A 20,409-nucleotide genomic window follows, 5' to 3' on the forward strand; every position below is an offset into this window, starting at 1 on the left:
GGTTAAATAAATTTGTTAGTTTCTAAGGTGCTACAAGTACTCCTCATTCATTTTTTTTTATAGTGGTGACTGGTTTGTTATTTTCTGTTTATTTATTTCAGGTGAGGGAAATAAGCACAAGAAAGCAGGAAAATTACTACCAGTGAGGCAGCTACCAAACTAGAGCTGGCCAGACCAGAAGCAGAAGAGAATGCAAAGGACTGCATGTGATGTTTCACTCCATATGATTTTATGAATATATGCTAATGAGTGTGAATATAATATGCAAAAGGTCTCTTGAAAGGTATGATTACAAAGCTTATAATCTGAGTGTGGTCATCCTATTTGTATAAATGTATCATTCTTGTATCTGAAACTAGAAATATGAAATACAACTCTGAGGTCCTACTGTAATTATACAAAGTGTGGGCCATTAATGGGAGTTTGGAATCTTGATGGCTCATGTCAACTAGGACATCCGGTTGTAAATGACTCTGTTTACTTGCAAGCCTTCCTATGAGTCAGGCCAGGAAGAATGAAGGCTTAGGGCCTCACAGGACATGTGACCATGTCACCTGGTACTGGCATCCATCTTAAACCTTCCATTTAGAAGGAGGGGTGCGGATCCGGAGAGACAAAAGGTTCCTGCCTTGTGCCAAAGCTATATAAGAGAGTAGAACAGAACAAAGGAGGCTGCAGTCATGAGAAATCCCCCAGCTACCACATGAGCTGGAACAAAGACTGTACCGGGGAAAGGATTGGGCCCAGACTAGAAAGGAATCTAGTTTGTGAAAGAAGCTTATTGGAATATCATTGAGGGTGAGACTTACCTGTATTCACTTTCTTAAATGTATTAGGCTTAGACTTGTGTATTTTGTTTTATTTTGATTGGTAACTTACTTTGTTCTATCTGTTATTACTAGGAACCACTTAAATCCTACTTTTTATAGTTAATAAAATCACTTTTGCTTATTAATTAACCCAGAATAAGCAATTAATACCCGGGGGAGCAAACAGCTGTGCATATCTTTCTATCACTGTTATAGAGGGCGGACAATTTATGAGTTCACCCTGTATAAGCTTTATACAGAGTAAAATGGATTTATTTGTAGTTTGGGTCCCATTGGGAGCTGGGTGTTTGGGTGCTAGAGACAGGAGCACTTGCTAAGCCATTTTCAGTTAAATCTGCAGGTTTGGGGATGTGGGTCAGACCCAAGGCCTGTGTTGCAGCAGATTAGCATATCTGGATCAACAAGACAGGGTTCTAGAGTCCCAAGCAGGCAGGGAAAACGGGCTCAGAGTTAGTCACAGCACATCAGGTGACAGTCCGAAGGGGGTCTTTGTGATTGAACCCATCAGACCGAGAGTTTCAAATGAGGCTCAAAGAAGCACAAGCAGCCAGGTAGGAAGCTGCTCACAAAAGAGCCATCGAGTTAAAAGACAAAGAGCTTGAAGCCCAGCAAGATGCTCAGGAGGAAAAGGAAAGAGAGAGGCAGCTAGCCCTGGAATTAAAAGATAGAGAAATACAGGCCCAGCTTGAGATCCAGAAGCATTAACTGGCTGTAATGGAGTGAAAGAAACAAAACACTTCAGCAACTGGTTCCACTTCCCAAAAAATCTGCAAATGGGAGCGGTTATGTCCACAGTATGATGAATCCAGTGATATTGCTGAATATTTCATCAACTTTGAGAGACTGTGCACACTCCATGCGATTCCTGGAGATCAAAAAATGACTACTTTAGTTTCAAAATTGACTGTGAGAGCTCTGGACATATTCAATAAGATGCCTATTGATGATGCTTCAGACTATGATAAATTTAAGGAACTAGTTTTAAAACAGTTTCAGATTTCACCTGAAACCTACAGGATTAAATTCAGGAGTCTTAAGAGGGGATCTGGATTGACCAATGTGGCTTATATAAATGAAATGAGAGATCTGTTAGCCAAGTGGGTGAGGGGAAAAGGCATTACAAGCCTGGAAGAAATGTGTGATTTAGTTACTCAGGAACAGTACCTGAGTGGAGTGATGATGTTAAACAGTATTTGTGGGACAAAAAGATGAATGCAGTGGGGGAATTAGCTGGGTTCACAGACTCTTACAAGCCATCACAAGCTGCAGTTAAACTTAAACCACTGGCAGAAGGATACAGGGTTGGTGGAAAGCAGAATCACCATTTTACCCCTATGAAAAAGGAGGCTAGGCATTCATCTCCCCATACCACTGTTACTTGTCCCAAGTCTCCTGTACAAGCGGAAGATCCCAAAAGGTGGTATCATTGTAAGTCCACTGAGCACTTGAGGAATAAATGTCCTTGGCTGAGTGGAAACAGGCAGCAGGTAACATAGAATCATAGAATATCAGGGTTGGAAGGGACCTCAGGAGGTCATCTAGTTGAACCCTCTGCTCAAAGCAGGACCAATCCCCAACTAAATCATCCCAGCCAGGGCTTTGACGAGCCTCATCATAAAAACGTCTAAGGAAGGAGATTCCACCACCTCCCTAGGTAACCCATTCCAGTGCTTCACCACCTCCTAGTGAAAAAGTTTTTCCTAATATCCAAGCTAAACCTCCCCCACTGCAACTTGAGACCATTACTCCTTGTTCTGTCATCAGGTACCACTGAGAACAGTTTAGATACATCCTCTTTGGAACCTCCTTTCAGGTAACTGAAAGTAGCTATCAAATAGACTCATAGATTCGTAGACTTTAAGGTCAGAAGGGACCATCATGATCATCTAGTCTGACCTCCTGCACAATGCAGGCCACAGAATCTCACCCACCCACTCCTGTAACAAACCCCTAACCTATGTCTGAGTTATTGAAGTCCTTAAATTGTGGTTTGAAGACCTCAAGCTGCAGAGAATCCTCAGCACGTGAACCCGTGACTGCCCCTGTGCTGCAGAGGAAGCCAAAAACCTCCAGGGCCTTCTGCCAATTGCACTAGAGGAAAATTCCTTTCCGATACCAAATATAAGTGATCAGTTAAAACTGACACATGTGGTAGCAATACGACTCACTTAGCCAGCACCCCCTCTCATTCTCCTTCTTGCAGACTAATAGCCAGTTCCCTCAGCCTCTCTCATAAGTTGTGTCCAGCCCCCTAATCATTTTTTGCCTCTGCTGGACTGTCTCATGTCCTATCCTCTGTAGTGGCGGGGCCCAAAACTGGATTGCATATTTTTGGGCCTCCCCCCCCCAATTTTGTTGCCGATGTGGCCTCATTCAGTGCCGAATTAGAGCGATGACCACTGGCCGAATTGAGCGAATAGTCACTCCACTTGATCTGCTGGCAATGCTCCTACTTAATGCAGTTCAATAATATGCCATTAGCCTTTTTGGCAACAGGGCGCACTGTTGACTCATATCCGCTCTTCTACCACTGTAATACCCCAGGTCCTTTTCTGCAGAACTGCTGCCTAGCCACTCAGTTCCCATGTCTGTAGCAGTGCCTGGGATTCTTCGTCTAATGCAGGACTCTGCACTTGTCCTTGTTGAACCTCATCGGTTTCTTTTTAGCCCAATCTGCCAATTTCTCTGGTCCCTTGTATCCTATCCCACTTCCAGTTTATCTACCACTCCTCCTAGTTTAGCGTCATCTGCAAACTTGCTGAGAGTGCAGTCCACGCCATCCTCCAGATCATTAATGAAGATATTGAACAAAACCGGTCCCAGGACCGACCCTTGGGGCACTCCGCTTGATACCGGCTGCCAACTAGACATGGAGCCATTGATCACTACACAATGAGCTACCCAGTTTTCTATCCACCTTATAGTCCATTCATCCAGCCCTTCTTTAACTTGCTGGCAAGAATACTGTGGGAGACCATGTCAAAAGCTTTGCTAAAGTCAAGAAATAACACATCCACTGCTTTCCTCTCATCCACAGTGCCAGTTATCTCATCATAGAAGGCAAATAGGTTAGTCAGGCATGATTTTCCGTTGGTGAATCCATGCTGTCTGTTCCTGATCACTTTCCTCTCCTCTAAGTGCTTCAAAATTGATTCCTTGAGGACCTGCTTCATGATTTTTTTCAGGGACTGAGGTGAAGATGACTGGCCTGTAGTTCCCCAGATCCTTCTTCTTACCTTTTTAAAAGATGGGTTCTACATTAGCCTTTTTCCAGTATCCAGGAAGTCCTCCGATTGCCGTGAGTTTTCAAAGACAATTGCCAATGGCTCTACAATCACATCCGCCAACTCCTTTAGCACCCTCGGATGCGTGGCATCCGGCCCCATGGACTTGTGCTCGTCCAGCTTTTCTAAATAATCCTGAACCACTTCTTTCTCCACAGAGGGCCGGTCACCTCCTCACCATACTGTGCTGCCCAGTGCAGTAGTCTGGGAGCTGACCTTGTTCGTGAAGACAGAGGCAAAAAAAGCATTGACTACATTAGCTTTTTCCACATCCTCTATCACTAGGTTGCCTCCCCCATTCAGTAAGGGGCCCACACTTTCCTTGACCTACTTCTTGTTGCTAACATACATGCTAACATGAAGCTGCTGTTTCCCAGAGCACAGGGGTATCCCAGGCTACTGCCTCTTTCCACACAGGATTTTTAAAGGTTGCTTCTACACAACCAAGCAGTGAGCATATGCATGTTGTTAAGCTTAAGGGGAAGGTGCTACAAAGCTGAAGGGATACTGGTGGAGAGATTTCTGTGGTCAGGAGAGACCTGATCCATGAGAAGAATTTGTTACCTGGAAAAATGGCAGAATTCGAATTGGTGGGATGTTACAAAGTGCTTGCAGCTTTAGCTAAGATACATATGAAAACTGGTGATTTGCAGACTGAACTGACTGTTGAAGCAATGGCATACAATTTGGCACCGTTTCTACTAGGGAATGATTTTTTTTTGATGTGGCAGACTCTGTCCCAGGGTTTGTTAGCTGCAAGAAGGAATCTTGTGCTAAAAGCCCCAGGGGGGAGGCTGAAGTCACATGTGCTGCTGGGGGAATAGGAGAGTGTCTCTTTAATTCCTCTGTAACAGTGGAGAATGCAGCTTTGGGGCAGGGATGGTCATAACCAGTTCCTGTAGGTCCAGGGCTCAAGGCAAGTCCCTGTGGGAGGAGCTAGATAAAGCCAGTTCCTGTCCTGTGATCATCTCCCTAGGGGAGGGGGATGTTCCACCTTGTAACAGGGAGGCCTTCCCAGCCACTGACTGCCAGGAAGTTGCAGGTCACCAGGGGACAGGAGTCCTGCCTTGGGGTGCATAGAGTCATCTATCCCGGAGATGGAAGTTGGGGTCCTGGTGCCCACTGCGGCAGGGCTGCCCAGCAGATTCAGTGGGCTTGGGGCAAAGCAATTTTGGGAGCCCCTTCCATACAAAAATTGCAATACTATAAAACGCTATTTTCTCATGGGGTCCCCTGTGGGGCCCGGCACAAATTGCCCCACTTGCTCCCCCCCGCACAGACGGCCCTGGGAAAAATAAACCTTCTGCATCGCGGCAGAAACGCAGTTCTGAGAAAACTTCTTTACAAGGTATCACTGGTTCTAGCATCAGCTAGTGCTAAAAGGCACTAAAGCTCATTAAAAGGGTTGGACAAATATTTTCTGTGAAAACTTTTTCTGGATTGAAAACTAGGGGTTTTTAAAAAGCAGAAAAAAATCACGGACAATGTCTGCTTTCCTTCAAATTTTGTTGTGGTTTTTTTTAATTGAAAAGCTGAAATTAGTCTGCCAAAACATGAATATGGTTTGGGGTTTCAGAAGTGTGTGGCCAAATATTTGCTGCTTGCTGTGTTTGATTGTTTAAAGAAACAATAAAAAATTCTGCTAAAAAGATCCAAAATTTGAACACCTCAACTTTGTGACCAAACGCCTGAGCCCAACCATCAAGAGTTTTCCAGGTTTCTGATACTCTGCTGGCTTCCTTGACTCATTGTGTCTCATAGCTTTCGTTCATTAGCCTTAGAACATAAGAACGGCTGGTACCGGGTGAGACCAAGGTCCTCAGCCAGTATCTGCCTACCGACATGACCAAGGCCAAGTGCCAGAGGGAGTAAACCTAACAGTAATGATCAAGTGATCTCTCTCTGCCATCCATCTTCATCCTCTGACAAACGAGGCTAGGGACACCGTTGCTACCCTTTCTGGCTAATAGCCATTAATAGACTTAACCACATGCATATTTATCTGTTTCCTAGAGTCTGGCTCCATGGTTCCGCTCACAAACTGGAGATCGTTTACTGTGGGTTTGTCTTTAGTATAAACTTAATGTACATACTCCACGAACTAAGCATTTGAGCTTGTTCCAGAATCTGGGATGAGCCTATGCTGTGAAAACTGAAATGCTCAAAATAGCACATGCATATGAATGGACACACAGTGCTAAAATTAAATTAACCCAGGAGTTCTCAAACTGGGCGTCAGGACCCCTCAGGGGGTCACGAGGTTATTACTGGGGGTCGCGAGCTGTCAGCCTCCACTTCAAACCCTGCTTTGTCTCCAGCATTTATAATAGTGTTAAATATATAAAAAAGTGTTTTTAATTTATAAGGGGGGGTGTCACACTCAGAGGTTTGCTATATAAAAGGGGTCACCAGAATAAAAGTTTGAGAACCACTGAATTAACCCCTCTGGAGCCCCAGGAAATGCAGGGGAGGAGGGGTCTCCTTTGATAGGGTTGGGAAGGATATTGCTCTTCTCATGTGATCCCTCCCCCAGTGGCTAATTTTAAATGAAACTACCCTCCCCAGATATGAATCTCCTTATGGCACTGAAATTAAATATAGACTATAATTTGGCATTTGAGAAGTGAAAGGGATGGTAGCCCTAATGGAAAAGCTAACAGCTTGTCTCTTCCGTAAGCCTCAAACTGCTGAATAAGCTTTAGGGTAGGCAAGGCTGTGCCTCCCAAACAGCCTGGCCCTGCCCCCTATCCGACCCCCACCCACTTCCTGCCCCTCGACTGCTCACTTGCCCCCACCCCCAGAATCCCCAACCCATCCTGCTCCTTGTCCCCTCACTGTCCCCCAGAGACCCCACCACCACCACCCCGGGACCCCACCCCTGCTCTCTGTCCCCTAACTGCCCCGACCCCTTTCTACCCCCCCGCTGAGTCCTGACAGACCCCCGGAACGCCCATGATCCAACCCCCCATTCCCTGTCCCCTGACCATCACCCCCAACCTCTGCCCACTCCCTGTCCCCTGGACTCCCTGCCCCTTAGCCAACCCCCCCTGACCCCTTACCCCTGGTTCCCCCCTCACCCGGAGCCTCAGCCCATCCAGCAGCATCCCTCGACAGCTGCAGCGTGGCTCCTGCAGGGCCCCTGAGCTCCTCCCTGGTCAGAGTTGTGTGGTCAGGGGGTGGGGGTGTGAGCTCCAGGCTGAGCTCCGCTCCCTCCGCTCAGCCCGGAGCTCCCAGCCCCACCCCCTGACCACACGGCTCTGAGTGGGGTGGGACTCAGGGTCGCCGCTGGAGCCATGCTGCAGCTGTTCAGGGATGCCGCTGGATGCGCTGAGGCTCTGGGAGAGGGGCGGGGCCAGAGCCAGGGAGGAGGCCTCAGCCATTCTCATGGGGGCCTCTGCAGAGCCTGGGGCCTGGGGCAAATTGCCCCACTTGCCCCACCCCTCTGGGCGATCCTGCACTGTGGTGGGAACAGACCCCAAGGGTGCTATAGCTGGAAGCAAGCCTAACCTGAGTGAAGGGAAGGGGCTGGGATTTTGCTGGCCAGTGAAGGGTCTGTCATAGCTGGTAGCTGTGAGCCCACAGCTGGATCAGGGTCACCTTCCCTTTTTGGGGACACAGGAGTGTCTGGCTCAGAGGGGAACCCAGAGAGAGAAATCCAGACAGAAGGTGAGGGGGGACAGGAAGGTCTCCCCATCCTTTGTAGGGAGCCTTTACCTCAGGGGGAGGGTGGAGGATCTGCATCTAAAATGCCAGACCTGTCATCTGTGGATCAGGTTTTGAGGACAGACCGGGGTCAGATTTCCTGGAGGGGAAAGTCCACCCAGCTGACCTGTTGGGAACAGAGAAGGGGGTGATCGAGGGGATCTTAACAATCCAAAGCACTCCGTTAAAGAAGTTCCCAGACCCTACGCTAAAATCTAAAGTATGCCATGTTAATTATCAAAAGCCTTTTTATTCCCAAGAAATCAAGGTTCTCTAGTTTACAGCCCAGGAAAGAGATGATGCTAAGTGGCCTGAACGAGTCTACTACAAAGGGAAAAACAATGGTGGCATAGAAGAGGTGAGCCTTTCCACCACCCTTGGGCATAAGCAGTGACAGTAAATCCAGGAGCTGTGCACTAGCTTCACACCAAAGCTTTCAGCCACCCCAGAACGGACAGAACGGGGGTACCACTCCATTGACACAAGCAATGCTCACCCAATTAGAGGCCAACCCTACCAGATGGGTCCTCAAGCCAAAACTGCACTAGAAAGGGAGATCAAGGACATGTTACAGATGGGTGTAATCCATCCCTCTGAGAGTGCATGGGCCTCTCCAGTGGTTTTGGTTCCCAAACCAGATGGGGAAATCCACTTTTGCATGGACTACAGTATGCTAAATGCTGTAACTCACCCAGAGAACTATCTAATGCCACACATAAATGAGGTATTGGAGAAATTGGGATGTGCCCAATTCATCTTGACCTTAGACTTAACTAAGGGGTATTGGCAAGTGCCGCTAGATGACCCAGCCAAAGAAAGGTCAGCATTCATCACTCATGCAGGGCTGTATGAGTTTAATGTGCTCCCTTTCAGACTGCGAAATGCACCTGGCACCTTCCAGAGACTGGTAGATAACCTTCTGGCTGGATTTGGGGAATTTGCAGTTGCCTACCTTGACAATGTGGTCATATTCTCAGATTCATGGGCAGAACACCTGGAACCTCTTATGAGGTTCAACAAGGACAAGTGCAGAGGGCTGCACTTAGGATGGAAGAATCCCATGCACTGCTACAGACTAGGGACCCAATGGCTAGGCAGCAGTTTTGCAGAGAAGTACCTAGGGGTTACAGTGGATGAGACGCTGAATATGAGTCAACAGTGTGCCCTTGTTGCCAAGAAGGCTAATGGCATTTTGGGTTGAATAAGTAGGAGCACTGCCAGCAGATTGAGGGATGTGATCATTCCCCTCTATTCGGCATTGGGAAAGCCTCATCTGGAGTACTGTGTCCAGTTTTGGGCCTCACACTATAAGAAGGATGTGGAAAAATTGGAAAGAGTCCAGTGGAGGGCAACAAAAATGATTAGGGGGCTGGAGCACATGACTTATGAGGAGAGGCTGAGAGAACTGGGATTATCTAGTCTGCCAAAGAGAAGAATGAAGGGGGGATTTGATAGCTGCTTTCAACTATGTGAAAGGGGGTTCCAAAGAGGATGGATCTAGACTGTTCTCAGTGGTACCAGATGATAAAAAAAGGAGTAGTGGTCTCAAGTTGCAGTAGGGGAGGTTAGGTTGGATATTAGGAAAAACGTTTTCACTAGGAGGGTGGTGAAGCACTGGAATGGGTTACCTAGGGAGGCGGTGGTATCTCCTTCCTTAGAGGTTTTCAAGGTCAGGTTTGACAAAGTCCTGGCTGGGATGATTTAGTTAGAGATTGGTCCTGCTTTGAGCAGGGGGTTGGACTAGATGACCTCCTGAGGTTCCTTCCAACTCTGATATTCGATGATTCTATGAACACCTGCAAGCTGTCTTCCAGCGCAAAAGGAAGGCAGAATTAACCGTTAAGGCCAAGAAGGGTCAAATAGGCCTAAACAGGGTAATGTGCCTTGGACACCAGGTGGGTCAAGGAATCATCAACCCCTTACAGGCTAAGGTAAATGCTATCCAAAATTGGCTTGTCCCAAAGTCAAAAAAGCAGGTCCAATTCTTCTTGGGGTTGACCAGGTATTACAGACAAGTTGTACCACATTACAGCCAAATTGCCACTCCACTGACCGACCTAACCAGGAAAAAACAGCCAAATGCAGTTCAGTGGACTGAGAAATGCCAGAAAGCCTTTAACCAGCTTAAGTGGCCCTTACATCTGACCCTGTACTAAGGGCCCCAGACTTCGACCAACCTTTCATTGTAACCACAGATGCGTCCGAGCGAGGTGTAGAAGCAGTTTGAATGCAGGAAGGACCAGATCAACAATTCCATCCTGTCATGTTTCTCAGCAATAAACTTTCTGAGAGGGAAAGCCACTCGTCAGTCTCAGAAAAAGAATGTTACTCCATTGTGTATGCTCTGGAGAAGCTAAGCCCATATATTTGGGGACGGCGTTTCCACCTGCAGACTGACCACGCTGCACTGAAGTGACCTCACACAGTCAAGGAGACTAACAAAAAAACTTCTTCGGTGGAGTTTAGCTCTTTAAGACTTTGATTTTGAAATATAACACATTTCAGGAGCCTCTAACAAAGTGGCTGATGCACTCCCTGGGGAAGGTTTCCCAGAATCAGCCGGGTAAAAATGTCCCTGTATTCTGTCATTGTAGTCCTTAAAATGTGGAATATACTATTTAGTTCTTCATGTAATTAGTAGTAAAATTAGAGGTGCATGTATCTTATTAACTCTGTTTTCCTAAACTTCCAGGAAGAAATCCCAGCCGTGTGGACCTGACCTGAACTAGGCTGTCCAATGCTGTCTGTGATTTGGGGGTAGCATGATAAATGGGTGTGTGTGTGATAAATGAAGTGGTGGGGTAGCTCTCTTTTATGGACACCCAGCCATCCAGTAGCTATAAAACTCCTCTTAGTAGCTGTTCTCTAATTGCTCTACCTGTAAAGTGTTAAAAAGTCTCACTGCTATGCATAGGTAAAAGGAAGGCACCTGGCCAAAAGAGCCAGTGGGAAGGCTAGAACTTTTTAAAATTGAAAAAAGACTCCCCTTTTGCCAGTCTGTGGTTGCTCTCCCAGGGAGAGGCAGACAGGGCAGAGCTATGCTTTAAGAAACTTGGGCCAGATATGAAAAATCATCAGTATCATACCTAGAAACTACTCATTTAAAACTCCAGATACGTAAGTAGATCAAGAAATGTCTAGGAAGATGTGATTAGGTTTATCACTTTTATTTCGTTATGGCTTGTGGATTCCTCTGTGCTAACACCAGGGGCTTTTGTTTTGCTTGTAACATTTAAGCTGGAGCTCAAGAAAGCTATTCTTGGTGCTTAATTCTTGTAGTTGCTCTTTTAAATTCTAGCAATAGTCCGAGTTCCCAGATGCATTTTCTTTCTTTTTTTTTTTTATTAATAAAATTTACCTTTTTTAAGAACAGAATTGGATTTTTGTGTCTGAAGAGATTTGTGCACATTGTTTAATTAGCTGGCACCAAGAGCTGATTTCTTTTTTTTCCTTCTTCTTTCTCAGCTCTTTCCCAGAAGGGGGTGAAGGGGCTTGAGGGTACCCCACAGGAAGGAATTCCCAAGTGCACCTTCCTGGGCTCTCAAAGGGATTCTGCACTTGGGTGGTGGCAGCGTCTGCCAATCCAAGGTCAGAGAAAAGCTGTAACCGTGGGAGTTTAATACAAGCCTAGGGTGGCCAGTATTAATTTTTAGAATTCTTGTGGGCCCCACTTCTGCACTCGAAGTGCCAGAGTGGGGAATTAGCCTTGAGAGGCCTAAACCCCGCTCTTTAAAGGGACTTCGAGAGGCACGATCCCAGCTGAGGGCCTTCTGCTGCACTCAGGCATCAGTGGTCAGTGCAGCCTTTCCTGGAACAAGTTCAGCAGGAGGAGCTGGGTATCCACTGCTGAGTGCTGAGCTCTGGCCTGGTCTGTCTGGCAGGGTGGGGCCTGCTGTCCCACCGGCTGGTGGGGGGCTCTGCAGGGAGAATGCAGTCAGATTGGGCACAAGTCCCCAAAGTGCCACCTACCTGTTTCTCAGCATGAGCAGGGACTTAATTTGCAATCCCCCGGCAGATCCTTTGATCAAATTCTCAGTAAGTAGCTTTCCCTGTGGCTCTGGTCTCCTCCACCCCCCTCACTTGAGTCAGGTTCAATCCTGCCCCATTTTCCTGATCTTGTCCTTCTCATCTAATTTACTCCCGGCCACCCGACACTCAGCACAGTGAGAGCCAGCAGCGACTCTTGTGACAGTCTGTCCCCCTATGTTCACCCTTTTTAAAGACTATGATAAATTTTGTAAAAAGTATGCCGTGTGAGGTATCCTTTGAAAACTCATAATTTGCTGATCATTATTGTCCTGGAAAAATGTGTGTGACAACATTGTATGTAAATTATGAGATTCTACTGTATGATGTTTTTTAGATGTTGCAAGTCTGGAAAAACAGCCACAAACTGGTTCCTCAGAGACAAATGGCAAACTGATGCCTCAGCCAGATGTCAACAGGATCAAATGGACTAAGTGGCCATTCTTTGGCAGGAAAGAGGATGTGGGTAAAAATTTACATTTTGACAAAGGAACAGCTTGAGATTCCTGTCCAAACAGACTTTCTGTCACCTGAACCTCACCTGGAGGTGGTTTTCAAAAAAGGAAAGCTATAAGAAAGGGGAATGGACCACCTCAAAATACTCCTTCCTTTCTCTCTGCTCACGGCATCAGCAACAATTGAAAGAGATGGAAAGTAACAATGAACTGAAGGAAGGATCCTTTGAGGTCCTATTGTAATTTTTGTGCAAAAAACACGCTAGCGTCTTCACTGGAAATCCACATTTTGCGCTGAAACTCAGCAGTTTCAGCACAAAATAAAACCACCCCAACGAGAGTCTTTTTGCTTTTTGCCCTGATTCTTTTGCGCTGATGTGCCAGTGGAGACTCTTCATTGCTTTTACTGGTCTAATTGCCCTCCAGAGCTGTCCCACAATGCAGAGCAGGAGTGGCCGATCTTTGAAACTCAGCAGTCCTGCCTGCACGTATGCACCCCTCCCCTTTAGCTCTGTTCTGACAGCTGGTGCTGTTACTGCTCCGGATCACAAAACAAATCATTATTGTGAAATGCTCCTGCTGCCTCCCACAATGCAAACAGAGGCAGACAGACAGAATGTGCTGTGCAGAGTCAGGAAGGGAGGCGGGGGCTAGAATTGGGGTGTTCCCCTCCCCCTGCATTAGGACTGGTTGCTTCTGGCAACTGTCACACACATACATCCACCCCTGCCACAATAATGATTTGCTTTGTATCCCAGAGCAGTGCTACCACAGTGCACTCCTCTCATCTGCAATGCAAGTGCTGTATATGTAAACACGCTCTGATGCCCGTGGAAGACAATGTGAACACACACCAGCGCTTTTCTATCACTGACAAAACTGTCTGCAAAAAAACTCTGCAAGTGTAGACATAGCCTTACCTTCTGTCAGTTTGCCTGCTTGTTCTGCAGCTCCTCCTGGCAGGATTTTGGAGAACACGCTCTCTCCATCCACCCCGGGCTGTCCAGCTGCTGCCCTAGTGGGGGGGGGAGCACCTGATGGCTTCTGACCCACTTTAATACCTGCCAGGGAATATATAGAGCTATAGTAAGGAGGAGAACTCAGCCACAGCCCCTCCTCAGCATGGGCAGCGCCTATGTGACTTATTAGAGCAGGGCCCAGAGTTCAGGTGCTTTCAGCTGCTAGGAGTCTGTGGCATGATTGGTACAGATTAGGGCAGGCTGCTTTTGGGCACCATCTGCACATCTGCTTTCCTGACTGGGGGATGCCAACCCACCCTAGGTCAGTGCTGACCCCTCTCCTGCCCTGAGGACCATGATTGCCCAGTGCTAGGCTGGGGATCTGGCCCCATTCCATAGCCTGCCAAGAGCAGGACGCATTTGTTTCCAGGCCCTGAGTGATCTTAGCCTCTGAATGCTGTGACGTGCTAGGGAGGGATAAAAGTGGATCTTCTCCTTGGAGAGACCAGGCAGTCATAGCCCCAGTGAACACAGGTGGTGCCTGGCTGCTCTTTCAGTGACAAGGGCACTGCCAGCCAGCATGGGCGCAAGAGGCCTGGCAAGGCCCAATGTGTTGATCTGGCTCACTGACCTGCTGCAGTCGTTCCCAGTGGCTGTGCTTGGGGCGCTCTCCTGTGTGGTGGTGGCACTTTTGTGGTGGGTTTGGGCATATCCACCTGATCCGCTTTTGGCTGTAACATGAAATGCATATTTCAGAATTCCCCTGGTCTCTCTGTGGATGGGTGGGCATGTGAGTAGGGCATGGGGCTGGCAGAACAGGAGTCCCAGGGGCATAGGGGCACATTAGTAAGCGCCGGCAGAAAATCCAGCCCTCGCACCAGGCCAAAGACTATATCAACCCAGAATTATGCATGTCACCTCCTGGGAAACCCAGCCAGACACCCCTCAGCTCCCAGTAACACACATGCACATCACCTCCCACACACAAAGGCCTGCCTTGCAAACCAGACCGGCTCCCCAAGGCAGTCGCCCAGCCTCTGTCATACCTCACAATCCACAGCCAGCTCAACTCAGTCAGCTGCTCCCTCCGCTGCACTTCCTCAGCGGGCAGGCGCTGGGCCTGACTCAAGAGGTAGCTGGTCAGGGGGAGGCCTATGCAGTGGTCTGGGGGCATGGATTGTCTGCCCAGATCCCCAATCCCATCTCCTCCCCTCTCCTCCTACCCCAAATCCTTGCTTCCTTCACATGGCCCCTCCCATCTGTTCTCTGTCCTGATCTCCACATTCCCCACTCCCTCCTCCCTGGCTCCCTCCCCAGCCCTCCGATCTTCTCCAGTCTCATCTCTCCCTTATGCCCTCCATGCTCAGCTGGTTGCGCTGGAGAATGGAAATAGCTGGCAGACCTGAGCAGTGCCATTGGCTCATTGTGCTGTAAGGCTTGTCCTGGCCAAGTCGGGGGAGGAGGGGTGGTAGCTCCGGGTATGTTTGACTGGATAACTGGAACCTGAAGTCAGGCAATGAAGGGTGAAATGGAGGGATTTTATTCCTGCTCTTAGTGCTGATCTTGGCACAGCCTCAGCTCTGCCGCTCCCCTGAGATCTCCATAATTTAACTCCTTTCCTGCTGTGGCACATCCTAGTTAAGTTTCCTGTGTGACAGAACACATCAGCTACCTAGCAGCTGGGGCCCTCCTCACTGCATGATGTACTCCTCAGTGCTGCTTGGACTGGGGGAGCTCATGACAGCGCACAGCCTGTGCCTTGGGATGCACCAGGGGCTCCCGGCCTCTGTCTCCTTCCTGTGCAACCAGCTCCTCCCAGGGTGCCATCCCCAGTGCTGCAGGACAAACCATCAGCCAGGCACCTGCTGTGTAAGTGATGAACCAAGGGCCAAAGAGCATGTGCACTTACTAGTCCTACTTGGTGACTGCCTGGCTGTGCAGGGAGGGTTGACTGGGGCTTCCCGACATGCTGGGATTGGATGGGTTGTTGTTGTGGTGGCCGAGAAGAAGGTAGTCCTTGAGCCCCTGGCTGCTGCTGCAGCCTAGCTTGCTGCTGCTGCTGCTCCTTCTGTGGCTGAGGAGGTTGCTGCAAAGGGCCTGCTTGCTGTTGTGGAGACTGCCTGGCTGATGGCTGCTGCTGCCTGGATGGCAGCTGCTGCTGCCCGGATTGCTGCTGTCTTGTTTGCGGTTGCTGCTGAGAATGGTGCAGCAAGGGCTCTCCTTTCGGCTGTTGGGGCAGTGGCCCATGCTCCACCTGCCGTTGGGATTTCTGGGACTCTGAGGTATGGTGGTAGCTGGATGGCTGCTCAGACTGCTGTGAGTACTCCGCTGAGCTGGAGGGGAAAGCTGTCTGGGCTCTCACGTCTGACTGCTGGGCCTTCTTCTGGGCAGATGGCTGCATGTGTGTGCGGGCTTCATGATGGCCCTGGTCTCGGGCATGCTGCTTGGATGTCCTCCTGGGCTGTTCATTACTCGGGTGGCGGGAAGAGGCTGAGTGCCTGCCATACTCTCCATGGTGCCGGTGGTCTTTGGAAGAAGAGGGACGTGCCTGAGAATAGTCATCATGTTGCCACAGGTCTTCATCTGGAGGCTCATCGTAATCATGAAAGGTGTGTTTGATGGGAGGTTTCTTCTGGGAGGAGAAGTGGCCAGTGTAGTGCCTTACCCGCTCTGAGCGAGCTTCCCTGGGCTTATCAAACCAGTCTGTCTCCTCCTGACCCAAATGATAGGCTTCAGAAACCAAATACAGAACACAGTCAGTCTCTCGGTCCCAAGGTGGGAGCATACCCCACACTGAAGCCATGCAATGAGATAAAAGAATGCAAGCAGCTTATTACATGCATCTGGGACACATCATAGACCCCTCCCCAACAAATACAACACATAGTTACATGCTGCAGGCACCCGACACTGATATGCTACCACCAGACACCCGGAACGTGCAGTGGAACAAGGGAGAAAGGCACATGGTACGCAAACGCAGGCTGTGAGACTGTCTTTGCAAATGATCCATAGGAGCATGCTCTGGAGTATGTCACCACAGGTAACTGTTACCTTCACTATCTGAAACAACACAATGTGAATCATCCATGATGTAACCTTCTTCATGCTTGTAAGAGTGGTTCCTTGGCACATCTTTGATATGTTCTTGCACATCAGGCAATGAGTGGCTGGAGCAGAACTGGGAACAGCTGTCCCCAGAGGACTGAGAGAGAGGTCCACCTGAGGAGCGGGACACACCCACAGACTTTCCTAAAGGGCTGATGGGACTTTCCTCTTCTGAGGTCTGTGTACGAATCGGAGGCCGCCCACGACTCTGACTCATACTAAGGGAAGATGGTTTGGCGCTTCCTTTCTGAGGCTTCTCCATGCACTCTCTCTCATAGGACTTGCTTCTGCTGCTGGCATCGCGGCTTGATGTTTTTTCTGCCCCATAACCAGATGATCTAGATCTGCTTCCAGTGCTGTATGCTCGATCATCCTCTTCCGTCATATCCCTGCTGGACATGCCATAGTATTTTTGCTGCTCATACACATTCTTCTTGAGGCCGTAGGTGATCTCGTCCTGAAGCTTCTTTGCCCTGGATGCCACATTGCTGCTGCTGCTGCTGATAGATGTAGTCACTGTGTAGGAGGCCAGGTCCGACTCCACATCTTTGGCTTCCTCTATGGGGGAGAATTTGGAGATCTTTTGCTCCATGCCTTGTTTCCTGTGTTTACTGCGCTTGGACGAGATGACAGCAGGAGCCAGGTTTTTGGAGGAATGCTTCTGCAACCCCAGTCCAGAGCCATGCTTGTCTGAGCGTGTGGAGTGCCGATAATCATCCCCGTAATAGGAGCAGGGGCCGCTGGAGCTGCTTGACATCCTGCCATTGCTCTCCATGCCCCTATGGTAGCTGTTCTTCCCCCGATGGTCAGCACCATGCTGATCATACATATCCTCCTCTGACTCCTCCTCTGCTTTGGAGTAGCAGCAAGTTCTGCTGGAGCCTTCCATCTCCACCAGCTCACTCTTCTCTTTGATCTGGTGGCCAGTGCTGCTCTGCACCTGCATCTCCCCCTTGTGACTGTCTGCCGCAGTGATCTCTTTGGTGAGCTCGCTGATGTCCTCGATCATCACATAGTTGCGGGGAATGTTCTGCTCCAGGTTTGCGTACTGAGAATCTGAAGAGTAACTGGCTGAAGGGCTTTGCACGGCATTGCTCTGGTCAGCTGGCCTGGTTTCTGGGGCCTTTTGGTGGGCATAGCTGCTGGTCACTGTCGTGGGGCTGTATGTAACTTCTGGGGCTGCTGAGGAGATCACCACGGTGGGATTTCCAATCACTTCATAATTAGTGGGGATCTTTTGCTCCAAGTCTGTTAGTGATGTCTGCCGTGGCTTCTGGTGCATGGCGTGCACATCTGGCTGTGTTTGGAAGAGGGCACTCTGTGCCAGCTGTGAGGGCGGCTGGTTGGAATATGTGGTCTGAGCTTGGTAGTGATGAGGCGGCTGAAAGCCTTGATGGCTCTGCAAGCCCAGCTGGGGCTGGTAACTGGCGCTGGGAGGGAAGCTGTGTGTCTGATATGTACCTTGGGAGGGGAAGGTGGGGAGCTGACCAGCCTGGAAGCCATTCTGAGATGTGCCACTGCTGACTGCAGGGTAATGGGGGTGCTGGAGCCGTGTTTGCTGGAAGGCGGCAGGGCCTGGTGGGGCTGCTGGGTATGGGTAGAGGGCGTAGGAGGAGGCTGATGTGTACTGCGTGCTGGAGAAATCAGCGTAATGGTTAGTGGGGGCAGTACTAGGTCTGCTGAGCAGATTGCTGCCCTCATAGCTGGAGAGGCGTAAATTGTTCAGCTCACTATCAGACCTGTAGTCCCGGTTCTCACCTAGGCACCTAAGGTAAGGGTAATCCCGCCCTCCCCTCTCCTTCAGAAGAGACTCCTTCCTCTGAGTAATGCCCAGCTCCAAGTACTTCAGCTTGGCATCGATCTCCTTCTCTTCCTCATCCAGCTCTGCTTGCTTCTTCCGCAGCTTCGTGGACTCATGCTCCACCAGCTTCAGGTCACGGTCAATGTCTCTGAGAAGGCTGGCTTTGGTTACCTGAGTGGCCTGCTCTCCTACCCCCTTCTGCATGAAGCTGGGCAAGTACAGTTGGGAGTCGGCTTGGCTGGCCAGGGGCAGGTGAGCTTCCTCCGGAGGGGGGCTGGGTAGTGTCCGCTTCACCTTCCGCATCAGAGTGTTTGACTGCAAAGCAGAAATCTAGAAAACAATTGAAACTGGCATTAATCCTAGACACTGGGAGCGCTGCAACTCCCTCGGGATAACGGTGAGGTGAGAATTCTGTCGTGCCGCAGTGTCTTTCAGCAGAGCTTATCAAAGTGCTTAAACATTCATTTCTTAAGCCTTGGCATAGCCCTATGTTATCACTGCAGTCAGTGGAGAAATGGGAAACTGAGATACAGGGACAGTCCACGACTTGCCCAATATCACAGAGTGAGAGTGAGCACCGGAAATAGTCCAAGAGGCCTAACTCCTCATCCCCTGCTTCCCTTGGTGGAAAATGAACAGCTGCCCAGTGCTCATGGCTGTGTGGTGGAGTGGGCAAGGCACTTAACTACAATCTTGACGGTTGGGGGAGCTGAGTCTCACTTGATCACACACTAAAAAGCCACATCCAAGTCACCCAGTGGCAGTCAGAGGTGGTCAGACGTGATGCTGGCCACATCAATGCCTTGTGCACTGTTAGCTGTGAAACTGGCACACCTTAACCAGGTGAGCCTGTGGAGCCATTGGCTCAGAGAAACTCTGGTGTTCGTCCTTTTGATTAGCATGTACGTTGGCTGTACTGTGAAGTATGTATCTGCTGCACTATCACTGTGCACATGGAAATGACCACATCAGCAATGAGAAAAAAGTAAGAGCCAACTTTACTCTTTTCCCCAAACTGAACCAGAAGAGAAACAATCCAAACTGGTTCTGAGGTTTCAAAGAATTAAGTCAAAAATGCATCGTAAGGGGACAATTGTAACTTGTGGGATGGAAGAGAAACATCCTTTCCTGTGGGACTAGTGGAGCTCTGCAACAGACAACTGCCCACAGGCCTTGGGGGGAGTTGTTGGGGTGGCAAACCTCTGTAGGGTCCAATAAGAAGGCCCCTGGGAAGGCTTTGGCAGTTAAACTACAATACAGAGATGTATGTTAAACCCTCCCTAGGACTGAAAGGAAGCCACTCAACACACAGCTGTGCAAATGCCCAGGATGGGAGCAGAGACACCATCTAAAAGGCACTTTTCTGTGGCTCTGAAACATCTTATGAGCTGACTTGAGAATTTTAGGTGATCTATTTTCACTGCAAAATAATCTGGATAGTTGGGTGAAAAACTACACAAGATGCGGTCATATGGAAAGCGATCTACCCTGAGCTTCTGACTCTCAAATCTTATCTCGGCCTTTAAGAGTGATGGAATCCAACAAGCCACAGCTTATATTGGCTGAACAACGAAGGCAAAGGCCAAGTCTTCTAGGTAGAAGCCCAGTGAGAATACCAACCACTTCTAATGTCTTCTGTGGAGATTTATGGAGAGTGGCTGAGGAGTAGGTCCCAGGCAGAAGGGACAGCATGGGATTTGGGGGATCCAGAAGGGCAGCACTGGAACCTGGGATGGGGCAGGGGGGTAAGTGGGGCAATTTGGCCCAGGCTGCGGGCCCTGCGAGGGCCCTCTCGAGAGTTTTTCGAGGCCCCTTCACTCGCTCTGGGGGGCCCTGGAAAACTCTCGTGGGGCCCAGGCCCCCAGAACTTCCTCTGCTCCGGATCTTCAGTGGCAATTTGGCGGCACCGGGGTCCTTCTGCTCCAGGACCCACTGCTGAAGTGCCCCGAAGACCCCGCAGCAGGGGGAGTCCTTCCACCCTGGGACCAGGGGAAGGAGACCAAAGCCCTGAGGTAAGTGGGGAAATGGATACCGGGAGGAAGCACAAGCAGGAGAGTGCAAGAGGAGAGGACTCCTGTCTCAGACTGAGAAAGTGGGACAATCAGCGAGTTATCTTAAGTGCCTATACACAAATGCAAGAAACCTGGGAAACAAGCAGGGGGAACTGGAAGTCCTGGCACAGTCAAGGAACTATGATGTGATTGGAATAACAGAGACTTGGTGGGATAACTCACATGACTGGAG

At 49.3% G+C, this 20,409-nt stretch overlaps 1 protein-coding gene across 1 annotated transcript in view; it reads right to left on the reverse strand.

Annotated features, from left to right (window-relative positions):
* Window positions 1-20,409, reverse strand: part of BSN (bassoon presynaptic cytomatrix protein) — a 460,947-nt gene that overhangs the window by 27,568 nt on the left and 412,970 nt on the right. The window contains exons 6-9 of the mRNA XM_075072951.1: window positions 16,311-18,495; window positions 15,166-15,986; window positions 13,888-13,987; window positions 13,218-13,358 (exon numbers count right to left, since the gene is read on the reverse strand). Of these exons, the coding sequence (XP_074929052.1) occupies window positions 13,218-13,358; window positions 13,888-13,987; window positions 15,166-15,986; window positions 16,311-18,495 (3,247 nt within the window). The remainder of the gene's footprint in view (window positions 1-13,217; window positions 13,359-13,887; window positions 13,988-15,165; window positions 15,987-16,310; window positions 18,496-20,409) is intronic.

The sequence above is a fragment of the Chelonoidis abingdonii genome, chromosome 16 (assembly GCF_003597395.2).
Source record: "Chelonoidis abingdonii isolate Lonesome George chromosome 16, CheloAbing_2.0, whole genome shotgun sequence".
In the NCBI taxonomy this organism is placed as follows: domain Eukaryota; kingdom Metazoa; phylum Chordata; order Testudines; family Testudinidae; genus Chelonoidis; species Chelonoidis abingdonii.